Genomic DNA, 20,000 nt, shown 5'->3' with positions numbered 1-20,000 from the left:
AGACAATGAACCTTCTTACCCAGACAATGAACCCTCTTACCCAGACAATGAACCCTCTTACCCAGACAATAAACCTTCTTACCCAGACAATGAACCTTCTTACCCAGACAATGAACCTTCTTACCCAGACAATGAACCTTTTTACCCAGACAATAAACCTTTTTACCCAGACAATGAACCTTTCTACCCAGACAATGAACCTTCTTACCTAGACAATTAACTTCTTTTAATAACTTTATTTTCAGAACTCAGTCAGAGATACAGAAAAACAAATGCTTTGGTTTACAAGTACCATAATGTACAGTGAATAATATTTTTATACATTTACAGATGTATGCTTGGTTAAGATATGGGGTACTTAGGTACCTTAGTCATTGATCTCTTCCCGAGTCTATCTTTTAACTTTTTTTTTAAGGTGAGGAGCAGGAGTGGGGAGGGAAAGAGAGGGAGGAGGGTTGGGGGGGGGGGAGCGGGATGGGGGCATGAGGGGGGAGGAAGGACGGGGGAAAGACTAGAACAGGTTTAAATACAAACACACGTATAGAAGCCCAGTTTCACAAATAATGTCTCCTGACTCTTTTAGTCAAGACGTCTAAGTTCTCTGAGTGACTTATTATGAGGTGGTGTTAGTCAGGAGCACAGTTGGGAGGCATGGCCTTCGTATATCTGGGCGATCTACAGCTAAAACATTTCAGACATTTCAGGGGGTCCAACGGGGATACCCCTCAGAAAATATAAATTCCATACATACTTGATGTGAATATGCAGTTATAAATATAGTCAGACATTCCAAAGTGCAATAAGTAGATAACCATAATGAGCAGAGCTATACTCTGTATATACACATTGTGGTTGGGAATATCCCAGCAAAGATGCAAAGTTTACCCCTTCACTTCGTTTTAAGGATCCTGTCATCGGGGAGAAGCCCCCAGAGCCCACCAGCCAGCCCTTGGACGCCCAAGTTCAGTACTCTGGTGTTAATGTGAAGTGTAGTGTGAGAAACATGATGAGCATCAAAGATTGTACCCTGAGTCTCTCCACTCCCAGAGCCAGCGGCCCCTCGCCTGTTCATTCATTAGGTAAGTGCTGTTTCGGAAAGGGGCTAGGATAGATTGTTGAATGTTAGGGGAAAGGTATAGTAGGTATGGTTCCCATTTGGTCATAAAGTGTTTAATCCTTTTTTCCATATCCCCCTTGACGTCCGCCTGTTCGATAAGTAGTTGGGTGTGTACTAGCCGTGTGAGCTGGGTTATATGCGGAGGTCTGGGGAAGATCCAGTTTTTGAGTATTAGCTTCCTGGCCAATAGTACAATGGAGTTTAGGAACCTGTCCGTGGGGGAGGTTTGGATGTGAACTCGTAGGAAAAAGGCTTCCTGCGTTGTTAGAGTAACCTGACTACCACAATTCCTCGAGAGCCAGAATTGCACTCTGAGCCAGAACTGGCGTATCTTGGGACAGTCCCAGAATAGGTGGGGTATGTCCGGCTTGGTAAGGAGCACTTGGGGCATGCATTAATCGCATTAGGAACCCATTTGGCACGTATTGCCGGTGTAATGTAACTATGATGTATGAGCTTATGGTGGGATTCTCTGACGTCCGAGGCTAAGGTGGCTTTTGACACCAGTTCAAAACTCTTAGTCAGGATGTCTGCATCTATATCTACGTGCATGTCTGCAGTCCATTTATTACATAGTTGTCGTGTTACCTCGTCAAAGTTTTTCTGTAGGATTAAGGTGTAGATGTGTGAAATGGAGTGGGTCCCTTGTTTAACCAAAGAGCACAGGCTATCAATGTGAGTGCGGTTTCCACTGTCAAATCTGTCTCTTTGTAGTTTACGGACATAATGGGTGCATTGGAGATACACAAAGTTGCTGTGAGTCGGAAGGTTGTATTTTTCCTGGAGTGTTCCTAAAGGGACTATACTGTTAGAAAGTGGATCTATAAGTTGCGCTACTGAAGTTAGCCCTTTTCCCTCCCATTCCCTAAACATGTGTGTGGTCATGCCTGGCAGGAAGGTCGGGTTTCCCTGCAGATGGAGGTATCTGGTGCTTGTATGGGAAAGACTCCACCATCTGCAAAGTTTTGCCCATGCCCGCAGGGGATCCCTAAACAGGATATTCTCTTTAATTCGGGGAGGTAGGGAGTGGAACATTGCATGTGGAAGGAAGGCTGGATGCAGGGGCTGTACAAGGTGCATCTCCAATTGTTCATCGCTAAAGGCAGATGTCCCCACCAACCACTCAAGAATTAATTTGGCTAATGTGGACCAGTTGTACCACTCCACATTGGGAAGCCGGAGCCCTCCTCACTGGCATAGCCAGCTTGAGGCGACTAATTCTCAGTTTTTTCCCGTTCCACACAAATCTGGAAAATACCTTATTCACTGTTTTTATGTCTTTCTGCGTTAGTAGGAGGGGCAGTAGTTGTAAGGGGTATAACAATTTTGGCATTGCTATCATCTTGATTAAATTGATTCTACCAGATTAACGGGGTGGGAGTTTAGTCCAGCTGGACAACAAAGCTTGGATCTGTGCGAGAGCTGGAGGGATGTTGAGTTTATAGATTAAGCTAGGATTTGTGTACAGGTGAATACCTAAATATTTGAAGTAGCCTACTGTGATCTTAAGAGTTGTTTGGAGTTGGTCTGCAATCCTAGGCGTTTTAAGGTATATCAGTTCTGATTTATCGAGGTTCACTTTGTAGCCCGAGATCTCTCTGAAATGATTCAGGATGCCTATCAGTTTTGGAATCTGGGTATTTGGGTTTTATATGTATAGCAGTAAGTCGTCCGCATAGAGGGATAGGTGTATTGCGTGGGACTCTAATTCCACCCCTTGTAGAGCCTTTCTAAGATAGATGGCCAGTGGCTCTATAGCCAGATTGAAGAGGATAGGGGAAAGCGGGCACCCCTGACGAGTGCCTCTCCCCAATAGGAAGGTTTGGGAGATCTCCCCATTGACAATGACCAAGGTGCGTGGGCTGTGATAGAGTACCCGGATGAGATTATGGAAATTCCCTGTGATGCCAAATTTATCTAGGGCTGTCAGCAAATGGTCCCACTCTACCCTATCGAACACCTTCTACGCGTCCATAGCGAGGAGACAGGCGTCCGGAAGTGATCGGAAATTGCCCTCCCCCTAGCCTGCCAATAGTGGGAAATAACCGCTAGAGTTATTTAATAACAAGCTAGAGCTTGCGGATGTTTGTTACCGACGATCTATGCTTCATAAACCCAGTTTGGTCTTTGTGGATAATGCACCCCACCATCCCAGACAGCCTATCCACCAAAATGGCTGTGAAAAGCTTGTAATCATTGTTCAGCAATGATATAGGTCTATAGGAGGTGGTAAGGTTGGGGTCCCTTTCCGGTTTTGGAATTAGGCACATATGTGCATCTGCGAAATCCGCTGGTGGTTGGGCTGTGTTGTTTAGGTAAGCTGTAAATGACTGAGCCAGGGGCAGGCTGAGTTCGTTCTGAAGAATTTTATAATATTCTATTGGGATTCTGTCTGGGCCCGGGGTTTTACCTAGCTTGGCCTTTTTAATTGCTTTCTGAACTTCTAAAGCAGTAATAGGTGCATTTAGTTGGGTTAGCTGCTCCTGGGTGAGGGTAGGAGTCTGTATTTGTGCCCCAAATCTTTCCTTATCCCTGGATGAGGCAGTGTGCCTAGTGTAAAGGTCTGTATAAAAGTGAACAAATTCTTGTAATATGCTTTTGTTATCAGAAAGGGTAGATCCGTTAGCCATTATGGAAGTAATGAGCGATTTAGGTGTGGTTAATTTTACTGTGTTGGCCAATAGCTTCCCTGTTCTGTTCCCAAACCTGTAGAACCGACCTTGTCTATGGTGTTGAAAATTTAAGTTCTGTCTATACATGGCGTCCTCCCTGATTTTCTTGCATTCGTAGTATTTTAGTCTGGTGCAGGGAGAGGGGTGGGCCAGGTAGTCATTGTAAGCTAGCACGACCGCCAAGTTTGTGTCTGTGTCTGTTCGTCTGCATCTGGAATTGTAGTGGGCTGTAAAGTTGGTTATATGTCCCCTCATTACTGCTTTTGATGCATTCCAAGAGTCCCGGGATGTCCTGGTGCTGAGCATTAAATCTGACATATTCCAGCCACCCTGTCTTCATGTGTTTTTGGAAATCTAAATTGTTATATAAATATGTGGGAAAGCGCCAGGTCCTCTGGGAGGGACTGCATGGAGTAAGTTGCAGCTCTAGCCATATAGGGGCATGATCTGAGATCATGATATCCGCTATATGGGTGCGTTTGATTTGGTTGTTTAGTTGTGGGGAACACAGGAAATAATCTATCCGGGATAGAGATCCATGTGCCTTAGAGAGGCAGGTGAAGTCTCTCTGTGTCGGGTGGCGTAGCCTCCACAAGTCCACCAAGCTTAAGGCAGTCTTAAAGGCCACTATAGTAACCGTTTCAACTTTGTGTCGTCTGACATTTTTCCCAGTGTGTTCTGGCTTGATAGTGTCAACCCTGCGGTCTAGAGGGGTGGCCTGGATCAAATTGAAGTCCCCACCCACCAGGAGGGGTTTGTCTGCATGTGGGAGCAAGGCTACTTGATGTGAGTGCCAGAATTGGGGGAGAGGATGATTCGGGCCATAGACGTTACATAGAGTGTAGGATTTCCCTACCACTTGAAGAGTTGCTACTATGAACCTGTCTTTTGGATCTATACTGAGTGTGTTGATCTGGGCTGCTAGACCCTTTCTGACAAGTATCGCCACCCCACACTTGCGGCCTTCTAGTTTTCCATGTTCTGCTTCCGTCAGGTGAGTCTCCTGCAACAGTGCTATGTCTGCTTGAAGACATTTGAGGTGTTGTAATATGGTGCTCCTTTTGGCCGAGGACGTTATGCCCCCGACGTTCCAGGACACCCCCCCTCAAGGTCCCTGACATGGTGTATGCATGTTGGGGAAAAGGGTGTAGGCAAGGTCAAGACGAAAACTAGGGTATGCGAAGTCATCTGCAGGGGTTTCAGAGAGTGTTATCGTTTTGAGTGTGTGGGTGTATGCTGACCTACTGTTATTGAAATCAGTAGATGATGAGCTGGTCCTCAGGAAATCAGGCTCCGGCCGTGGTGGCTCCCGCAGGCTCCCCCCGAGACCTAATGGAAAAAACAAGATATAGTATAACAACCATGACTGAAAAGTCACAATACATAAACAGAAATTGATGGTAATATGGGCAGTACTGCAAGAGCCTCGTGTGGGAAGTTTGGGGTAGGGCTAAGCACGTGGGCCTCTGATTTTCAATAGGTAAGGTAGTCTGAGAGCAAAAAAGTCAAAATTAGACAAGTGTACATCCCTAGGGAGAACAGGATGAGTTGTGACAACCGTAGCTGTAGGTATTCCTCATGTGACCATTGGGGGGAAATGAGACACTCCGGGCCATTGCACTTTCGTGAATCAGCACAAGAATGGGGTCGGCCATTCGGATTTCTGAGTATGGTCCTCTGAGACTTTGTGATGTTAGCGACAGTAGCCTGTGGCTCTGAAGTGGTCTTAGTCCAAGGGGCTAAGATGCAATTAAGTAAAAAAAATTTAAAGTGTGGCATCATTGACAGGTAGATCAGGGATAAGCTTGGTCGTTGTTTCTCAACTCTCTCCATCTATGTCCTTGGCATCTAGATGTTCTTGCAGCTGTTGAGGTGTGGTAAAGAATCTAGGACCCCTTGGGGTCATAAACCGTAGTTTAGCTGGGTAAAGAAGTGAGGCTTGCCTTCCCTGTGAATGCAACCTGGAGCACAAGGGCGCAAATTCCTTCCTCTTCCTTGCAACTTCAGCTGAGAAGTCCTGGAAAATAATTAGCTTGCGCCCCTCATAGCAGAGGTCTGACTTGGCTCTGTATGCCTTGAGGACAGCTAGTTTTTCCTGGTAGCAAAGTAGCTTGAACATAACTTGTCTTGGGCGTTGGTTAGGTCTGGAAGGCAGGGTATCTGGCCCTATTCTGTGAGCCCTTTCCACATCAAGTGGGAGGGTGTCCGGGTCAAATTGTAGTAGTTTGGGTATTGTTAGAGCTGTGAACTCAAGAAGGTCTTTGTTTTTATTCGACCCAGGCACCCCTACCACTCTTAGGTTGTTGCGACGGGAGCGGTTCTCGAGGTCATCAAGCTTTTCTTGGAGTGTAGAATTCTGGCGCTCCAGCCTTTGGATAGTAAGAGAAGAAGAATGTTGGGTATCCTCAACGTCTGAGATTCTCTGTTCTGCTTGTTGCAGGCGAGTAGAGTATTGCCTGATCTCTGTGGTGAGAGTATCCATGCCTGCCTGTAAAGTTTCCATTTTAGGAAGAAAGAAGGCCTTTAAGTCATGCAACAGCGATTGAGAAGTGTCTGGGGTTGGGTCCCTGTCTGGCGAAATGGGCGGTTCCAGTTGTGACTCTGAGGCCTGTTTCTGCTTTCTTTCTGCCTGTTTCTGCTTGCCTGCCATGATAGGTACAGCCTGCGTACACAAAATTTTTAAGTATTTGTCCACTTTCATGTGGGTCAGTGCAGTGGAGGAGCTGCCGGGTTCAGCGGGGCCCTCCTTTGTCTGTGTAGGGTCTAGGATGGTGACAGGTTGGCTTTTCCCCTTCAGCTGTTGGGGAGGAGGGCTGCCTTTTCCTTTTTATTTTATTATTATCATTTATTTTATGTGTGTGAGAGCAGTTTGTCTCATAGGGCCCTAGGTGGCGTTATGAGTCCTTGGGTAGTGAGCCAGGTAGAGGTGAGATGTGGGCAGTACACTAGGAGCAAGGGCTTCCCAGCATGCAGGTTCAACACGCTATGTCACGGATGTGCGACACGTGGAGAGAGCAAATTAATAAAGAAACACTGTACGCACCACAAGTGCCCCACTGTTGCATAAACTTATGTTGGGGTTCTCTCTTAACTCAGGCCACTAACTCTTCCTTAGATGCTCTGTTCCCTGTCAGTTACCTCACTGAAGGGGGTTAATAAATTCAAATCTGATGCTGTTTGGTTGCGTTAAGGCCCAACTCCTGTGCACCAGACCCTCCTCCTCCCCTCACCCCCACGGAATCTAGGCAATCAAATTTTCCCTTAAAGGGACACTAAACCCCCAAAAATATTTCATGATTCAGGTAGTGAATACAATTTTAAATAACTTTCCAAATTACTTTAATTATCTAATTTGCTTTATTCTTTAGATATCCTTTGTTGAAGAAATAGCAATGCACATGGGTGAGCCAATCAAACGAGGCATCTATGTGCATCTACCAATCAGCAGCTACTGAGCATATCTAGATATGCTTTTCAGCAAAGCATATCAAGAGAATGAAGCAAATTAGATAATAGAAGTAAATTAAAAAGTTGTTTAAAATTGCTTGCTCTTTCCAAATCATGAAAGAAAAAAATTGGGTTTCATGTCCCTTTAAAGCATGTGAACAGGGTTTCTCCTGCAATACGGTGTAGTGTAGCAGTTAGAGTAGGGGGGGGGGGGACCGAGTGCACAGAGCCGGGAGGATGGCGGGCACGCCTGTATGTACAAAGTCACTGCACCTGCTGCTGTCTAAGATGGCGGCTCTTCAGTGATGCGTGTGTGTCCGGTTCAGGAACTCCAGGTGTAATCGGTACTCCGCTGAGCTCCCTTCTCCCAGCTGGTTGACGGCTCCTGTGTCTCTCAAGCCTGCAGGGCTCCTGCAGTCAGGCAGTTGTGTGTTGGGATACTGGAGCGGAGCTTTTACTGGTCTCCAATATCAGACTATTAACTTCTTACCCAGACAATGAACCTTCTTACCTAGACAATTAACTTCTTACCCAGACAATAAACCTTCTTACCCAGACATTAAACATTCTTAACCAGACAATGACCTTTCTACCCAGACAATGAACCTTGTTATCCAGACAATTAATCTTACCTAGACAATGAACCTTCTTTCCGAGGCAATGAACCTCTTACCCAGACAATGAACCTTCTTACCCAGACAATGAACCTTCTTACCCAGACAATGAACCTTCTTACCCAAACAATTAACTTCTTCCCAGAGAATGAACTTCTTCCCCAAACAATGAACCTTCTTACCCAGACAATGAACTTCTTCCCCAGACAATGAACCTACAACAAGCCATCTTACACAGACAATTAACCTTCTTACTCAGACCTTCTTATCTCTCCTTGTTTCACATACACTACTTTGTATTTACCCCTCTCAGCCATTATATAACAGAGCACATTATTTTCTATAAAGCATGTAAGTTAGTTTCATTAATAAAAAGAGAGAAGCACTCAACCTGGGAACGAACAATAGCATAATAGCTTGTTCTATGGGTAGTTACCACCTTTCCTGTAGCATATTAGTTTCATTAATGTAGCTCTTTCTAAGGTCTGGTGTCAGAGAAGACCACTTCAACCTTTACTTATAAAAAAAATTTTTATACTTACATTTGTTATTGTCTACTAATTAAGTTGTCCCAGCAAGATACAACTGATTAATACTACAATGCAGTTGAATTTCTTTCAGATGCTGGGATATTAATTCCAATGCCAGCATTTGGTGGATCATCAGAGGGCCGGTTATTCTTTCAATTTTTGTAAGTATAAAAAAAATGCCTGTTTAGTAACTAGAAATGCATGGCAGTAGCAGAGCTACTCAACAGAGGACCCTGATAATGAGCGTGCTGAGTATTTATACACTGGCAGTGAGCAAACTGTGCTGTATAATGATGTGAGTTTCTGTATGTACACTATACCCTTATGAGTCAACCGCTCTATATAAATATAATGAGTATGTATACTGTGATGAATATGCGGAATATCTATACACTAATAGTGAACACGCCACACTGTATAATGATGTATCTATATACTGATGAGTATATAGTATGCTGCGCAGTATAATGATGATGAGTATTTATACACAAATAATGATCACATAAGCACATGCCTATGTATAGACTGGCTGCTATAGCCCCCCCAGCCACTGCAACTGCTGCACCAATAGTAGTTCTTCCCCTGATGCATGGGTTCTTTGTAAATTGCAAAACCCAAGCAGTAGAACGTTTTCTTGCAGTATTTGTTTTGTTTATTAATAAGCATAGTTGTATTGTTGAACAAAAGCCACTAGGTGGCACAATTCCACCTGGCATTCCATAACATACTTTCCACGCAACACAACTGTTTATAAATAAATATATGAAACTTACATGCAGATAAAGGTCAGCTTACAAAAATCTAAATGTGTATCAGAAGATTCTAACCTAAAATCAGCAAGAATATTAATATCCCTGACCTAAATTGAGATCAGTAATACCTCAAATCAGGGAAATTTATATTGATCACTGCAAATAAATGCAATTGTCCCCATGCACAGAATCAGAAAGGTTCACTGAAAAGCAATAGGTTTTTAGACATATAACATATGACTTTTATTTATAAGTCTTGTCCCAAATCAATAAGATTCCATAAAGACACATGCTACTGAGAGAGGCTTCTACTGTATTAGTCTCTACTCAGACATCATAAATCAATGAGTCTTGAAATGAGACTTTTCCCACATCAGTGACACTCATTTAATCTCACCTTAGACTCAGGCATCTCCTGAATCAATGAAATGCATCTCATACGGATTAGACAAAGAGACCTCCGCTTGTCCCAACCAACTTACCTGGAGAAGAGAAACACCACTTTTTAAACGGTTTTGACAGATATTTATAATAAATATTCCTATCATACACAGATATTATTTATCTAACCCTCATTTGGGTTAAATGTTTACTTATAGTTCTCATTTGTAGATTAACTTCATCCTCTTTGTGAGAATTATACGAATCCTGATGAAGAAGCTGAGGACATCAGATGTTTGGGGAAGTGACTTTGGACAATACAAGTGAGTTATTAGCACATCAGTAATGTAGAACACAGCACTATTTTAAAAGTGGTGATTTATTTAATTTTTGAAGGTAATAGCAACTGATATTGCCACATTAAAGGGACATGAAACCAAAAATGTTTCTTTCATGAGTCAGAATAACTTTCCATTTTACTTCTATTGTCAAATAAGCTTGGTTTTCTTAGTATCTTGGTTATTGAACTAACAACAATGCACTGCTGGGAGCTTGCTGAATACATGAGCTGAGCCAGTGACAAGAGACACATATGTGCAGCCAGTGCCACCAATCAGCAGCTAGCTCCCAGTAGTGCATTGCTGCTCCTGAACCTATGTAGTTATGGCTTTCAACAAAGGATACCAAGAAAACAAAGCAAATTGCATGCTCTATCTAAATCGGGAAAGTTTATTTTTTTTACTTTACTGTCCCTTTAATTGACATTTCATGGTATTAAATTGGGCTAAATCTCATTTGATAACTTTATAATAAGCTGGTTATTGTCTTATAACTAAAAGAACCATGCAATGAAATGTCATGTAGCACCAGTATATGTGTTAAGGACAGGACTATGTTTGACAAGGTCTAATTGGGTTGGATCACGTAACAGCAAAATATCAGATTATATTTGACCCAATAGCATTATATGGGGAGTGTAATGCAGCTGTTTTGGCTCCTTCTAGTTTATCAGGCTCTAACAATGGTGAGTATAGGGTCTGAAACAGCTGTTTACAACATATACAAATAAGGAGTAACTAGGGATATTTTTAAGGTTCATTTTACAAATACTATTGTTTTATGGAGATATATGCTGTTGGTCTGGCTTGCAAATATGACAATGTCAGTAAGTATTTATTGATATAACTTATAGTATACAGACCCACACATTCACGCTCACTGGATCTTCATGGATAGACTAATGTTTGTCTCTCAATATAATCCATATGGTCAGGACATATCACAAATCATTAGAAAACATTGGTACATTTCACAACATTGTAATAAAAATATCAGCGCATTTCAAGAAATACCCATAATAGCATATAAATGTATCCATAACTTGAAGGACATCTAGGTAAAAACAGATATGGGCGCCCATTTAACAAGCTCCGTAGGGCCCATGTTTCTGGCGAGCCTTCAGATTCGCCAGAAGCACCAGTTATGAAGCAGCGGTCTAAAGACCGCTGCTCCATAACCCTGTCCGCCTGCTCTGAGCAGGCGGACAGGAATCGCCAGAAATCAACCCGATCGAGTATGATCGGGTTGATTGACACCCCCCTGCTGGTGGCTGATTGGCCGCGAGTCTGCAGGGGGCGGCGTTTTGTGAGCTGCTGGTGCAATGCTGAATACAGAGAGCGTATTGCTCTCCGTATTCAGTGAGGTCTTGCAGACCTCATCCGCAGTGTCGGATCAGGTCCGCAAGACCTTTCTTAAATAGGGGCCATGGGATCAATCATTAACACAAAGTGCAGATACATTACAGAAAAGAAACATGGTCGTTACCCGTGTCTGGGATGTACTAAATGTAATTATAATGCTCTTTGGATAAGACAAAGATGTGATATAAGATCATATTATATTTGTCATATACATACGGAACTGTCTGCATTCAAAAAGCAGATGTACAGTAAGAAGGGGACATAAACAAGCTCCAGTCACTTTATTGGAAAAAAGGACATAGTTGAGGGATTAAATAATCAATTATATTGACATTCCTAGAAGGGGAAGAGTCGAGAACATTTACTTAAACAAAGGGTCACATTTTGGATGCATAAGTTGGACTCAAGGTATCAAAAGGCATAAACATTGAGTTGGACATATCTGTTAACTTAGATTAGGTTTATCACAATTGTGTATTTCTTAGTCCAATACATGTATATAACTATAGATGTATATAACTATAGATGTATATAACTATATAACTATAGATCTAGGCTTTTTCATTTTCTTCTGTTTTGTTGTGTACATAAATTAGGGATGGATATCATTTATAATAATAAAAAATGGCCACTAGAGGGCAGCATTGTGGGTTTTTTAACTATGATCTTTAAGAAAAGGGTTATTCTACCCAGATAGTTTATTCTGTATTTGTGAAACATGTGATGTTGTGAATTAATGTTGTAAATTAGTTATTATGGATAGTTTATCAAAAAGGTTAACTTTGGACATAGTAAACAGTGTTCTGGGGCATAATAAACAGTGTTCTGGGGCCTGTATAATGCAGGTCCTTTCACATATTTCTGTAAACAAAACATAAGACTTTTCTGTACACAAAAGACAAATATATTACAGACCAGAAACCCTATTTACTACAACAAAAATTGTAATTCCTGTGAAGCTATTAATACAGGCTGATTATTATGTTAATCATATACTGGATATGAAAACCTAGAGTTGCCACCTCTTCGGAAATTTTTTTTTTACAGTCAGTGCTCATTTGTCTAGATTTGCATAAATAATTACACAGCATAAATCAGGAACTAAAGCTGCTAGGACTGATTTTAATTAGACATTTGTTTGTTATTAGATTACAATACAATTAGAAAAAGTTTGACCATGATAGCATCTTTATTAGGGATGGGTGAATGTTTTTCAACAATCGAAAAATGAAATGAATTTTAACACATTTGTTCATTTGTTTGGAATTTTGAGTGTTTGTACAACATTCTCACATTCGTTTAATGTAATTGTATTTCTGATGCTATCTTTAAATGTAATATGTAAATTTTGCCATATTTGAAATAGAAAAATTTGAATCAATATATTAGTATCTATTATGTATCATTTTACTAAATTCCCTACTACATGAACTATTGAACTTGTGAAAAGTATTTGTTAAATCGAATGTTACATTTAAAATTTCAAATGTGGATATTCAATCTAATTATGAACATTAAAAATCTAAAGTAACATTCTAAAATCGGAAATAACATTTGTTTAATGAATTTTAAGGAGTTTTCGTCCTTACCAACATACGTTTGTCCATTACAAGGTATCATAATGGTGTGACTTTGTAAGTTGAACAAATATGGAAAATATCAACTGGAGAAATTTGATAGTAAACCTAAATAGAATATTTGTATTACTGTAAAAATACTTATTTTACTTTTTTGTCTATATTTATCTCTTTGTTCAGTGGCATCAGCATGGGTGGGTGCATTACAACGTTAGGTTACCCCCTCGCATAAACCAATGAGTGAACAAGAATTGTGCTTTTATTTTTGGGTGCAGGTTGTCTATATTGGATTAAAGGAACCCTCCCTGAAGATCATTAGCATGCAAAAAAATAAACCATATTTCACCTTATAGCACAAGTAATGCTTTGATGTTATAATAGTTTTGTCTGAAGATATTGTATGTAATGCTTCACTCCTTCTACAGATCCCCTGATCAGACTTATTTACCTTTCAGGAGACTGGCAAGATCCACTCTGCTCCTGATCCCACTGTTTGGGGTTCATTACATTATATTTGCCTTCTTCCCAGAAGATGTGAGCACTGGTACTGTGGAGATCCGGTTATCCTTTGAGCTGGCCTTGGGATCATTCCAGGTGATTACCTAATAGTTCACAAGAAGAGAGGCCAAATAATAAAATTCATATAGGGAGGCACTGTGCTGTATTCTGGGCTATTGTTTCTCAATTCAAGTCCTCATGGTCCATCAGAAGACAATCTATGTGTTTGTGTTTTATTTTCCTCAATGGAGCCAATGACTATCTCATCTATGCCTGCATTGTATAAACATGGCCTGTTAGTCCAGAGGCACAATACATGTTCCTCCCTGTACACCCTGCAGCATGTGTAACTCATAACTGTCCAGGTTAACATGGCCAAGGCGCCAAACCTACAGCTATTTTATATACAAAAAACTCCCCACTTGGATTATATGAATTTTGTTGCTGCCTCCTGTTTACAGAACTTTTCTAAAGAGAATATGGCAGTAATTATATATACAGTATAGTGGTTTCTATAGGCAAAATAAAGGTAAAAGCACTTTTTGTAAACAGTTTATACACTCAGGGCCAGATTACAAGTGGCACGCTAATTATAGCAAGGGTTAGCGTGGCTGACATCGCTCTACTGCAACCTATACTTATGCACGACTTAAAACCTGAAGTATATTGTAAGAGTTAAAAAAAATGTTAACAAAACACATCAAGAGCACATTAAAATAAACTATTACGCACATATATACTCTTTTTAATAAAACAATATTTTAAATAATGTTAAAAATGTTTTAAAAGGGTTAAAAGGGATATGGTATATGGCAAGGTGTTTGACTTGAAAGGTCAACAGTGTGTGTGTTGTATACAGTATATATATTTATATGTATATACTCATATAGATATATAGTTTACAAAAAAACTTTTTTATATCTATACTATAACTAGTTGGTAAGTCTGCAAAGAGGGCAGTCTATGTGTTGTTAATACAAAAAAAAATATTAAAAAAAAATTGAACTACAGAAAAAAATAAACAAATTATAAAAAATTAAACCTAATCCCTATGAAAATTAAAAAGCTCCCCCCAAAATAAAAACACCCCCTATTCTAATGCTAAACTACCAATAGCCCTTAAAATGTTTTTTTGTAGGGCATTCCCCTAAGTTAAACAGTTCTTTTGCAGTTACCAAAAATTCTAAGTCCGTCCTAACAGTAAAACCCACCACCCACCAAATCCCCCAAAATAAATAAACCTAACACTAAAAAAACTAAAGTATCCATTGCCCTGAAAAGGGCATTTGTATGGGCATTGCCCTTAAAAGGGCATTCAGCTCTTTTACAAAATGCCCACCCTAATCTAAATAAAAAAAAAAACTAAGTCTAACCCCCAGGTTGGTACTAACCGTTCCTGAAGTCAGGCGGAGAAGGTCCTGTCCCATGTGGTGAAGTCTTCTAACAAGCGGCGACCTCTTCTTTCTTCTTCCAGGAACAATCCGGAGCGGAGCTGAAGAACGATGACCGCGAAGCTGAAGACTGGCGACCCTGGAACTGAAGACCGCCGGCCCTGGAACTGAAGACTGCCAACCGTGGAGCCATGTAGTTGTTTCTGGAAGAAGAAAGAAGAGGTCGCCGCTTGGTAGAAGAATTCACTGCATGGGACAGGACCTTCTTCGCCTGACTTCAGGAATGGTGAGTACCAACCTGAGGGTTAGGCTTATTTATTTTTTATTTTTTTATTTAGATTAGGGTGGGAAGTTTGTAAAAAAACTAAATTCCCTTTTAAGGCAATGCCCAACAAATGCCCTTTTCAGGGCAATGGGTAGTTTAGGTTTTTTTTAGTGTTAGGTTTTTTATTTTGGGGTGTTTGGTCGGTGGGGGGTTTTACTGTTAGGGGTGACTTTGTTTATTTTGAATGTAAAAGAGCTGTTTATCTTGGGGCAATGCCCTGCAAAAAGCCCTTTTAAGGGCTACTGGCAGTTTATTCTTAGATTAGGGGGTGTTTTTATTTTGGGGGACTTTTTTATTTTCATAGGGATTAAGTTTAATTTAGTAAATTTTCTGTAATGTTAGCTTTTTTATTTTTGTAATCTTAGCTTTTTTTTTATTTTTTGTAACTTTAGTATTTTTTAGTTTAGGTAATTTGTGTTAATTTATGTTTAAATATTTTTTATTAAAGTTTGCAAAGATTTATGAAGTACATTTACATCAAAATTTGCTGATTACGTTTTCAAACAAATTGAAAATAAAACACATTGTCATAACAAATAAAGTTTTGAACTTGTATAACTCAAATATTCAAAAATTAGATCTCAGTTCTCCGCAATCATGATGTAAAACATAACATATATGGTGTCCTAGACCTCCCTCTAAGAAACATAAAAGAGAAAGGGGGAAAACATCCCCTTGAGCAATGTAAGACAAGGAAGGTAGGTTATACCATAAATTTATATTGAAAAAAAAGGGGGGGGGGAATATAACATGGGTAAAGGTGACAACATATCCAGCAACAGCTGGATAAGCTTATCATGGTAGTGCTTTTGAATCTAAGTGTGTAATGCATGTCGATCAAGGTATGGTACTCCTATTGGGTAGATCCCGGTCTGAAACATCCCCATTTATCCAATAGAACCAGATCTGATGAAATGTGTCCCTGTTGTCTAGGATCCCAGATGCCAATTCGTACATATTGTATGTGTATTGTATCTTATTAACTATTTCCGACCAGGTAGGTACCCCTGTCTTCCAATATTTAGCAATACATGTTCTGGTGACCGTACATAGAATATTGAAAAAGGTATTTAAGTATTTGTTATATAAGGTGTTGTGATCGTGTAAGAGAGCTTGTTGTATAGTGAAATTGATCTCCTCACCTATCAGGCGACCCATGAAAGAAGCCAATCTCATCCAGATTGCATTGACCCCAGCGCAGTCCCACCACATATGGCGATATGTGCCTACCTCCCCGCACCCTCGATAGCATAGTTTGCTGCCTTGTGTGGACATATGTGCCGTCTTAACCGGTGTCAGGTACCATCGGAAAAGTGTTTTCATAACGTTTTCTTTTAAGTCTGCACTCAAAAGGCCTCTATCAGCTGTCTGAAATAGGTGTTCCCAGTCCACTAGGTCTTTAGCCATATTCAAGTCCCTTTCCCAGGCTGTCATAACCGAGGATTTGGTCTTAAGTGGACCAGATTGAATAGTCAAGTATAGTCTGGAAATAGTGTGTTTGGAGCGATGGGGGCTATTACAAAGTAGTTCCAAAATAGTAGGGGCTCCCTTCTGAGTGTCTCTGAGAAATGATCTGTCTGAGGAGCTTTGTTGAAGATACCATTGTATTTGTATTGGTGCTACTTTCTCTTGCAATTGATTGAAGGAGAGCAACTTCCCGTTATTTAATATGTCTGCAACTCGGTACAGTCCCTTATTCTCCCACTTTTTAAACTGTGGTCTTAGCTCGTCAGGAAAGATATATTGAATTGGGGTGGAAAGAGAGAATCTTGGCATTAGATTGTTGCCCAATATCACTTTCGACCATGTATGTAAGGTAAGCTCTGAAGTGTATGGTGTTGAGTGGGATGAAGTGGATTGTTGAATTTTCCTGTCCCAGAAGATTGAATCTGGTTCACCCCAGCCTCCCATCTCTGCCTCCAATCTGGGCCACAATGCATCTGTTGACTTCTGTAAAAGCATTTTATCTTGTGCTATTCTAGCGGCCTTATAGTAATCTAACAATGCCGGTCCTCCAACCCCTCCTAGTGTTTTGTGTCTATTTATTATAAATTTTGATACTCTAGCAGATTTGCTCCCTCTAATGAAGGAGAGAAGCTCAGTTTGCAACTTTTCTATATCAGGCCTGTTGATCTTTATAGGGAGTGATCGAAATAGATATAAAATTCTAGGTAAAATAGTTATTTTGACAGCTGCAAGTCTCCCTAGCCAGGAAAAGTTGTAACTTTTCCATTTCCTAAGGTCTCGTCTGATCTGTTTAAAAAGGGGGATATAGTTGAATTTATATAATAAATGAGTCTGTGGTGGCAGGAAAATTCCTAGATATTTGAGTGTATGTTTCATCCATTTGAAATCGAAATTGGATTCTAATAATTTTTGAGAGTGTAGGGGAATAGCGATAGGTAGGGCCTCACATTTATCTGTGTTTATCTTATATCCTGATATAATTGAAAATGTGTCTAAGATCCCATAGAGGTTGGGGAGTGAGATAAGTGGCTTGGTGACAGTTAATAGGATGTCGTCTGCAAAGAGCGAAAGCTTATACTCCGAATTTGCTACAGAGACCCCCGAGATATCTGGGTGAGATCTGATTCTGGCTGCTAGTGGTTCTATACAAAGGGCGAATAATAGTGGTGAAAGAGGGCAACCCTGTCTCGTGCCGTTTAGGATTGGAAAACTTTTGGACTTGTATCCAGCTGAGGCTACCTGGGCGAATGGGAGAGAGTATATCGCTTGTAAGGCTGTTATAAATGTACCATCAAACCCCATCCTCCCAAGGGTGGTGAACATATATTTCCAATCAATTCTATCAAACGCCTTCTCCGCATCCAATGACAGGAGCAGAGAAGGCGTTTTTGTCTTATCCAACCATTGCACGAGATTTGTCACCTTTCTGATATTATCCGGAGCCTCCCTATCTTTGATGAATCCCACCTGATCAGGATGCACCAGGTGGGGTATAATTAGTTTAAGGCGATTTGCCAAAATCTTCGTAAAGATCTTCAAATCTTGATTTATAAGGGATATCGGGCGATAATTGTTACAGAGTCTATGGTTTCTGCCAGGTTTAGGTATCACTACAATTTTAGCATATAAGAGTTCCGGTGGAACAGGGTTGCCCTCCATAATATGGTTGCAAAATGTGGTAAGGTGAGGGAGCAGCGTGGATCCAAATAATTTATAGTATTCCCCTGGAAGCCCATCAGGGCCCGCCGCCTTCCCCGGTTTAAGATCTCGGATCGCCCCCATCACCTCCGCCGCAGATATCTTAGCATTAAGTGTTTCCCTGTGTTCCCTAGATATTGTGTGCAGGGGGGAATGTGCGAAAAATTCTGTCGTGAGAGTTTCTGTTGTTGTGTTATTAATGACTTTGTGTCCGTCATATAAGTCCCCATAATAGGTTGCAAATGTATCGACTATTTCCTGTGGATGTGAAGTGGAGGTACCACGAATGGTCTCAATAACTGGGATGGCTGATGCTCTACATCTTTCCCTAATTTTGTAGGCCATAAATTTATCCGGCTTATTCGCGTAAATGAAATACAGAGATTTCAGTTTTTGAGTAGCCCTAGTAGCTTGGGAGTTAAGCATCGACATTAGTAGTTTTTTTTTAGTCTGGAGCATATTTAGGGTGGAAGTCAATTTAGATAGTCTGTGTTGTCTCTCTAGTAAATTTATTTCCCTATAAAGCTCTTCTAGTTGATTTCTGTATTTTTTGTTTTGGACAGCTTTTTCTTTGATAAGCAATCCCCTTAGCACTGCCTTATGTGCTGCCCATATGTTTATTGGATTTAAAGTGGAGTCAGTGTTGATAGTCCAATATTCTGTTAATGCTCGTAATGCTCGTAGGTTTTTAAGATATGTAGGGTCGAATGTCCAAGTTTTGCTACGTGATGGATCTCTTAGTCCGTCTATCTGTAGGGAAACAATGGAATGATCCGACCATACACAGGCATGTATGTCAGATTTTCGTATTAAGGGTTGAAGAATCTGGCTAACATATACATAGTCTAATCTCACGTATGAGTTGTGTGCAGCTGAATAGAAAGTAGTATCAGTAGTTACTCCATATAATGTATCCCATGTATCTATTAGGGAGTGAGGTGATAAGTGATCTTGAATAGATTTGACTAGTCGATTATGTCGTAGTTGCTTGTTAGTCAAAAAGCTATTAGATGTATGTTTAATCAGGGACATAGTGATATTAAAATCCCCTGCTAAAATGATCTTAGTTTGGGACCATTGTGTTAATAGGTGTGCTATATGTCGAAAGAATGAGTGCTGGTTCTCGTTGGGTGCATAGACATTGCATAGAGTGATCTCAGTGTCTAAAATCTGACCCCTGACAATAAGATATCTCTTATAGAGACTCCCCTTTTCTTGGTGGATGCCGTGGCATGGTAGTGGGTTGTGAAGTGTCGTGCCCAGTATCTTGGGATATTAGCTTTAAGAAGGTGTGTTTCTTGTAAAAATAATAAGTTTGCCTGCAATGAGGCATATTGGGACATCGCTATCTTACGTTTGGTGTCAGTGTTAAGTCCCCTGACATTATGGGAAAGCAAAGTTATTCTAGGGAGCATTGTTTGTTAATGTTGTGTATGTTAGGGCTGCGTAAACTGGTACCTTCTGGTTCCGACCTTTACCTTGCTGGAGTCTTAATGGAGTAGTAGTTTCAGTATCAAGGAGCATTACAAAGTTGTCACTGGGGTAAAAAGAAACATTAGAGAAAAAACAGCACATTACATGCAACAGAATAAAAAACAAGTCCCTGTCCCTGAAACGGTCAGCTAGGGGACAACATTGTGAAAATGAACAAATAATCAACAATCAGTATTGCGAGGGGGCAAGGGCACCCCTCCAGCTCACAAGTCAGGTCATATCTAAAGTAAGCTCACGACCTCAACCAAATGAGCATCATCAAAGTTTGTTTTTGTGTAATTAATGAAAAGTTCAAAGGCTTCTAAACAACCATCAACTAGGCCGTTAACCGGAATTT

General features: G+C 40.6%; 1 protein-coding gene across 1 annotated transcript in view; it reads left to right on the top strand.

The window, feature by feature from the left end:
- SCTR (secretin receptor) overlaps positions 1-20,000 on the top strand; it is a 136,558-nt gene that overhangs the window by 101,669 nt on the left and 14,889 nt on the right. The window contains exons 9-11 of the mRNA XM_053712076.1: positions 8,472-8,541; positions 9,745-9,836; positions 13,246-13,384. Of these exons, the coding sequence (XP_053568051.1) occupies positions 8,472-8,541; positions 9,745-9,836; positions 13,246-13,384 (301 nt within the window). The remainder of the gene's footprint in view (positions 1-8,471; positions 8,542-9,744; positions 9,837-13,245; positions 13,385-20,000) is intronic.

Source organism: Bombina bombina, chromosome 1 (assembly GCF_027579735.1).
Source record: "Bombina bombina isolate aBomBom1 chromosome 1, aBomBom1.pri, whole genome shotgun sequence".
In the NCBI taxonomy this organism is placed as follows: domain Eukaryota; kingdom Metazoa; phylum Chordata; class Amphibia; order Anura; family Bombinatoridae; genus Bombina; species Bombina bombina.
Note: the sequence above shows the minus strand (reverse complement) of the source record. Positions and strands in the feature narration are given on the sequence as shown.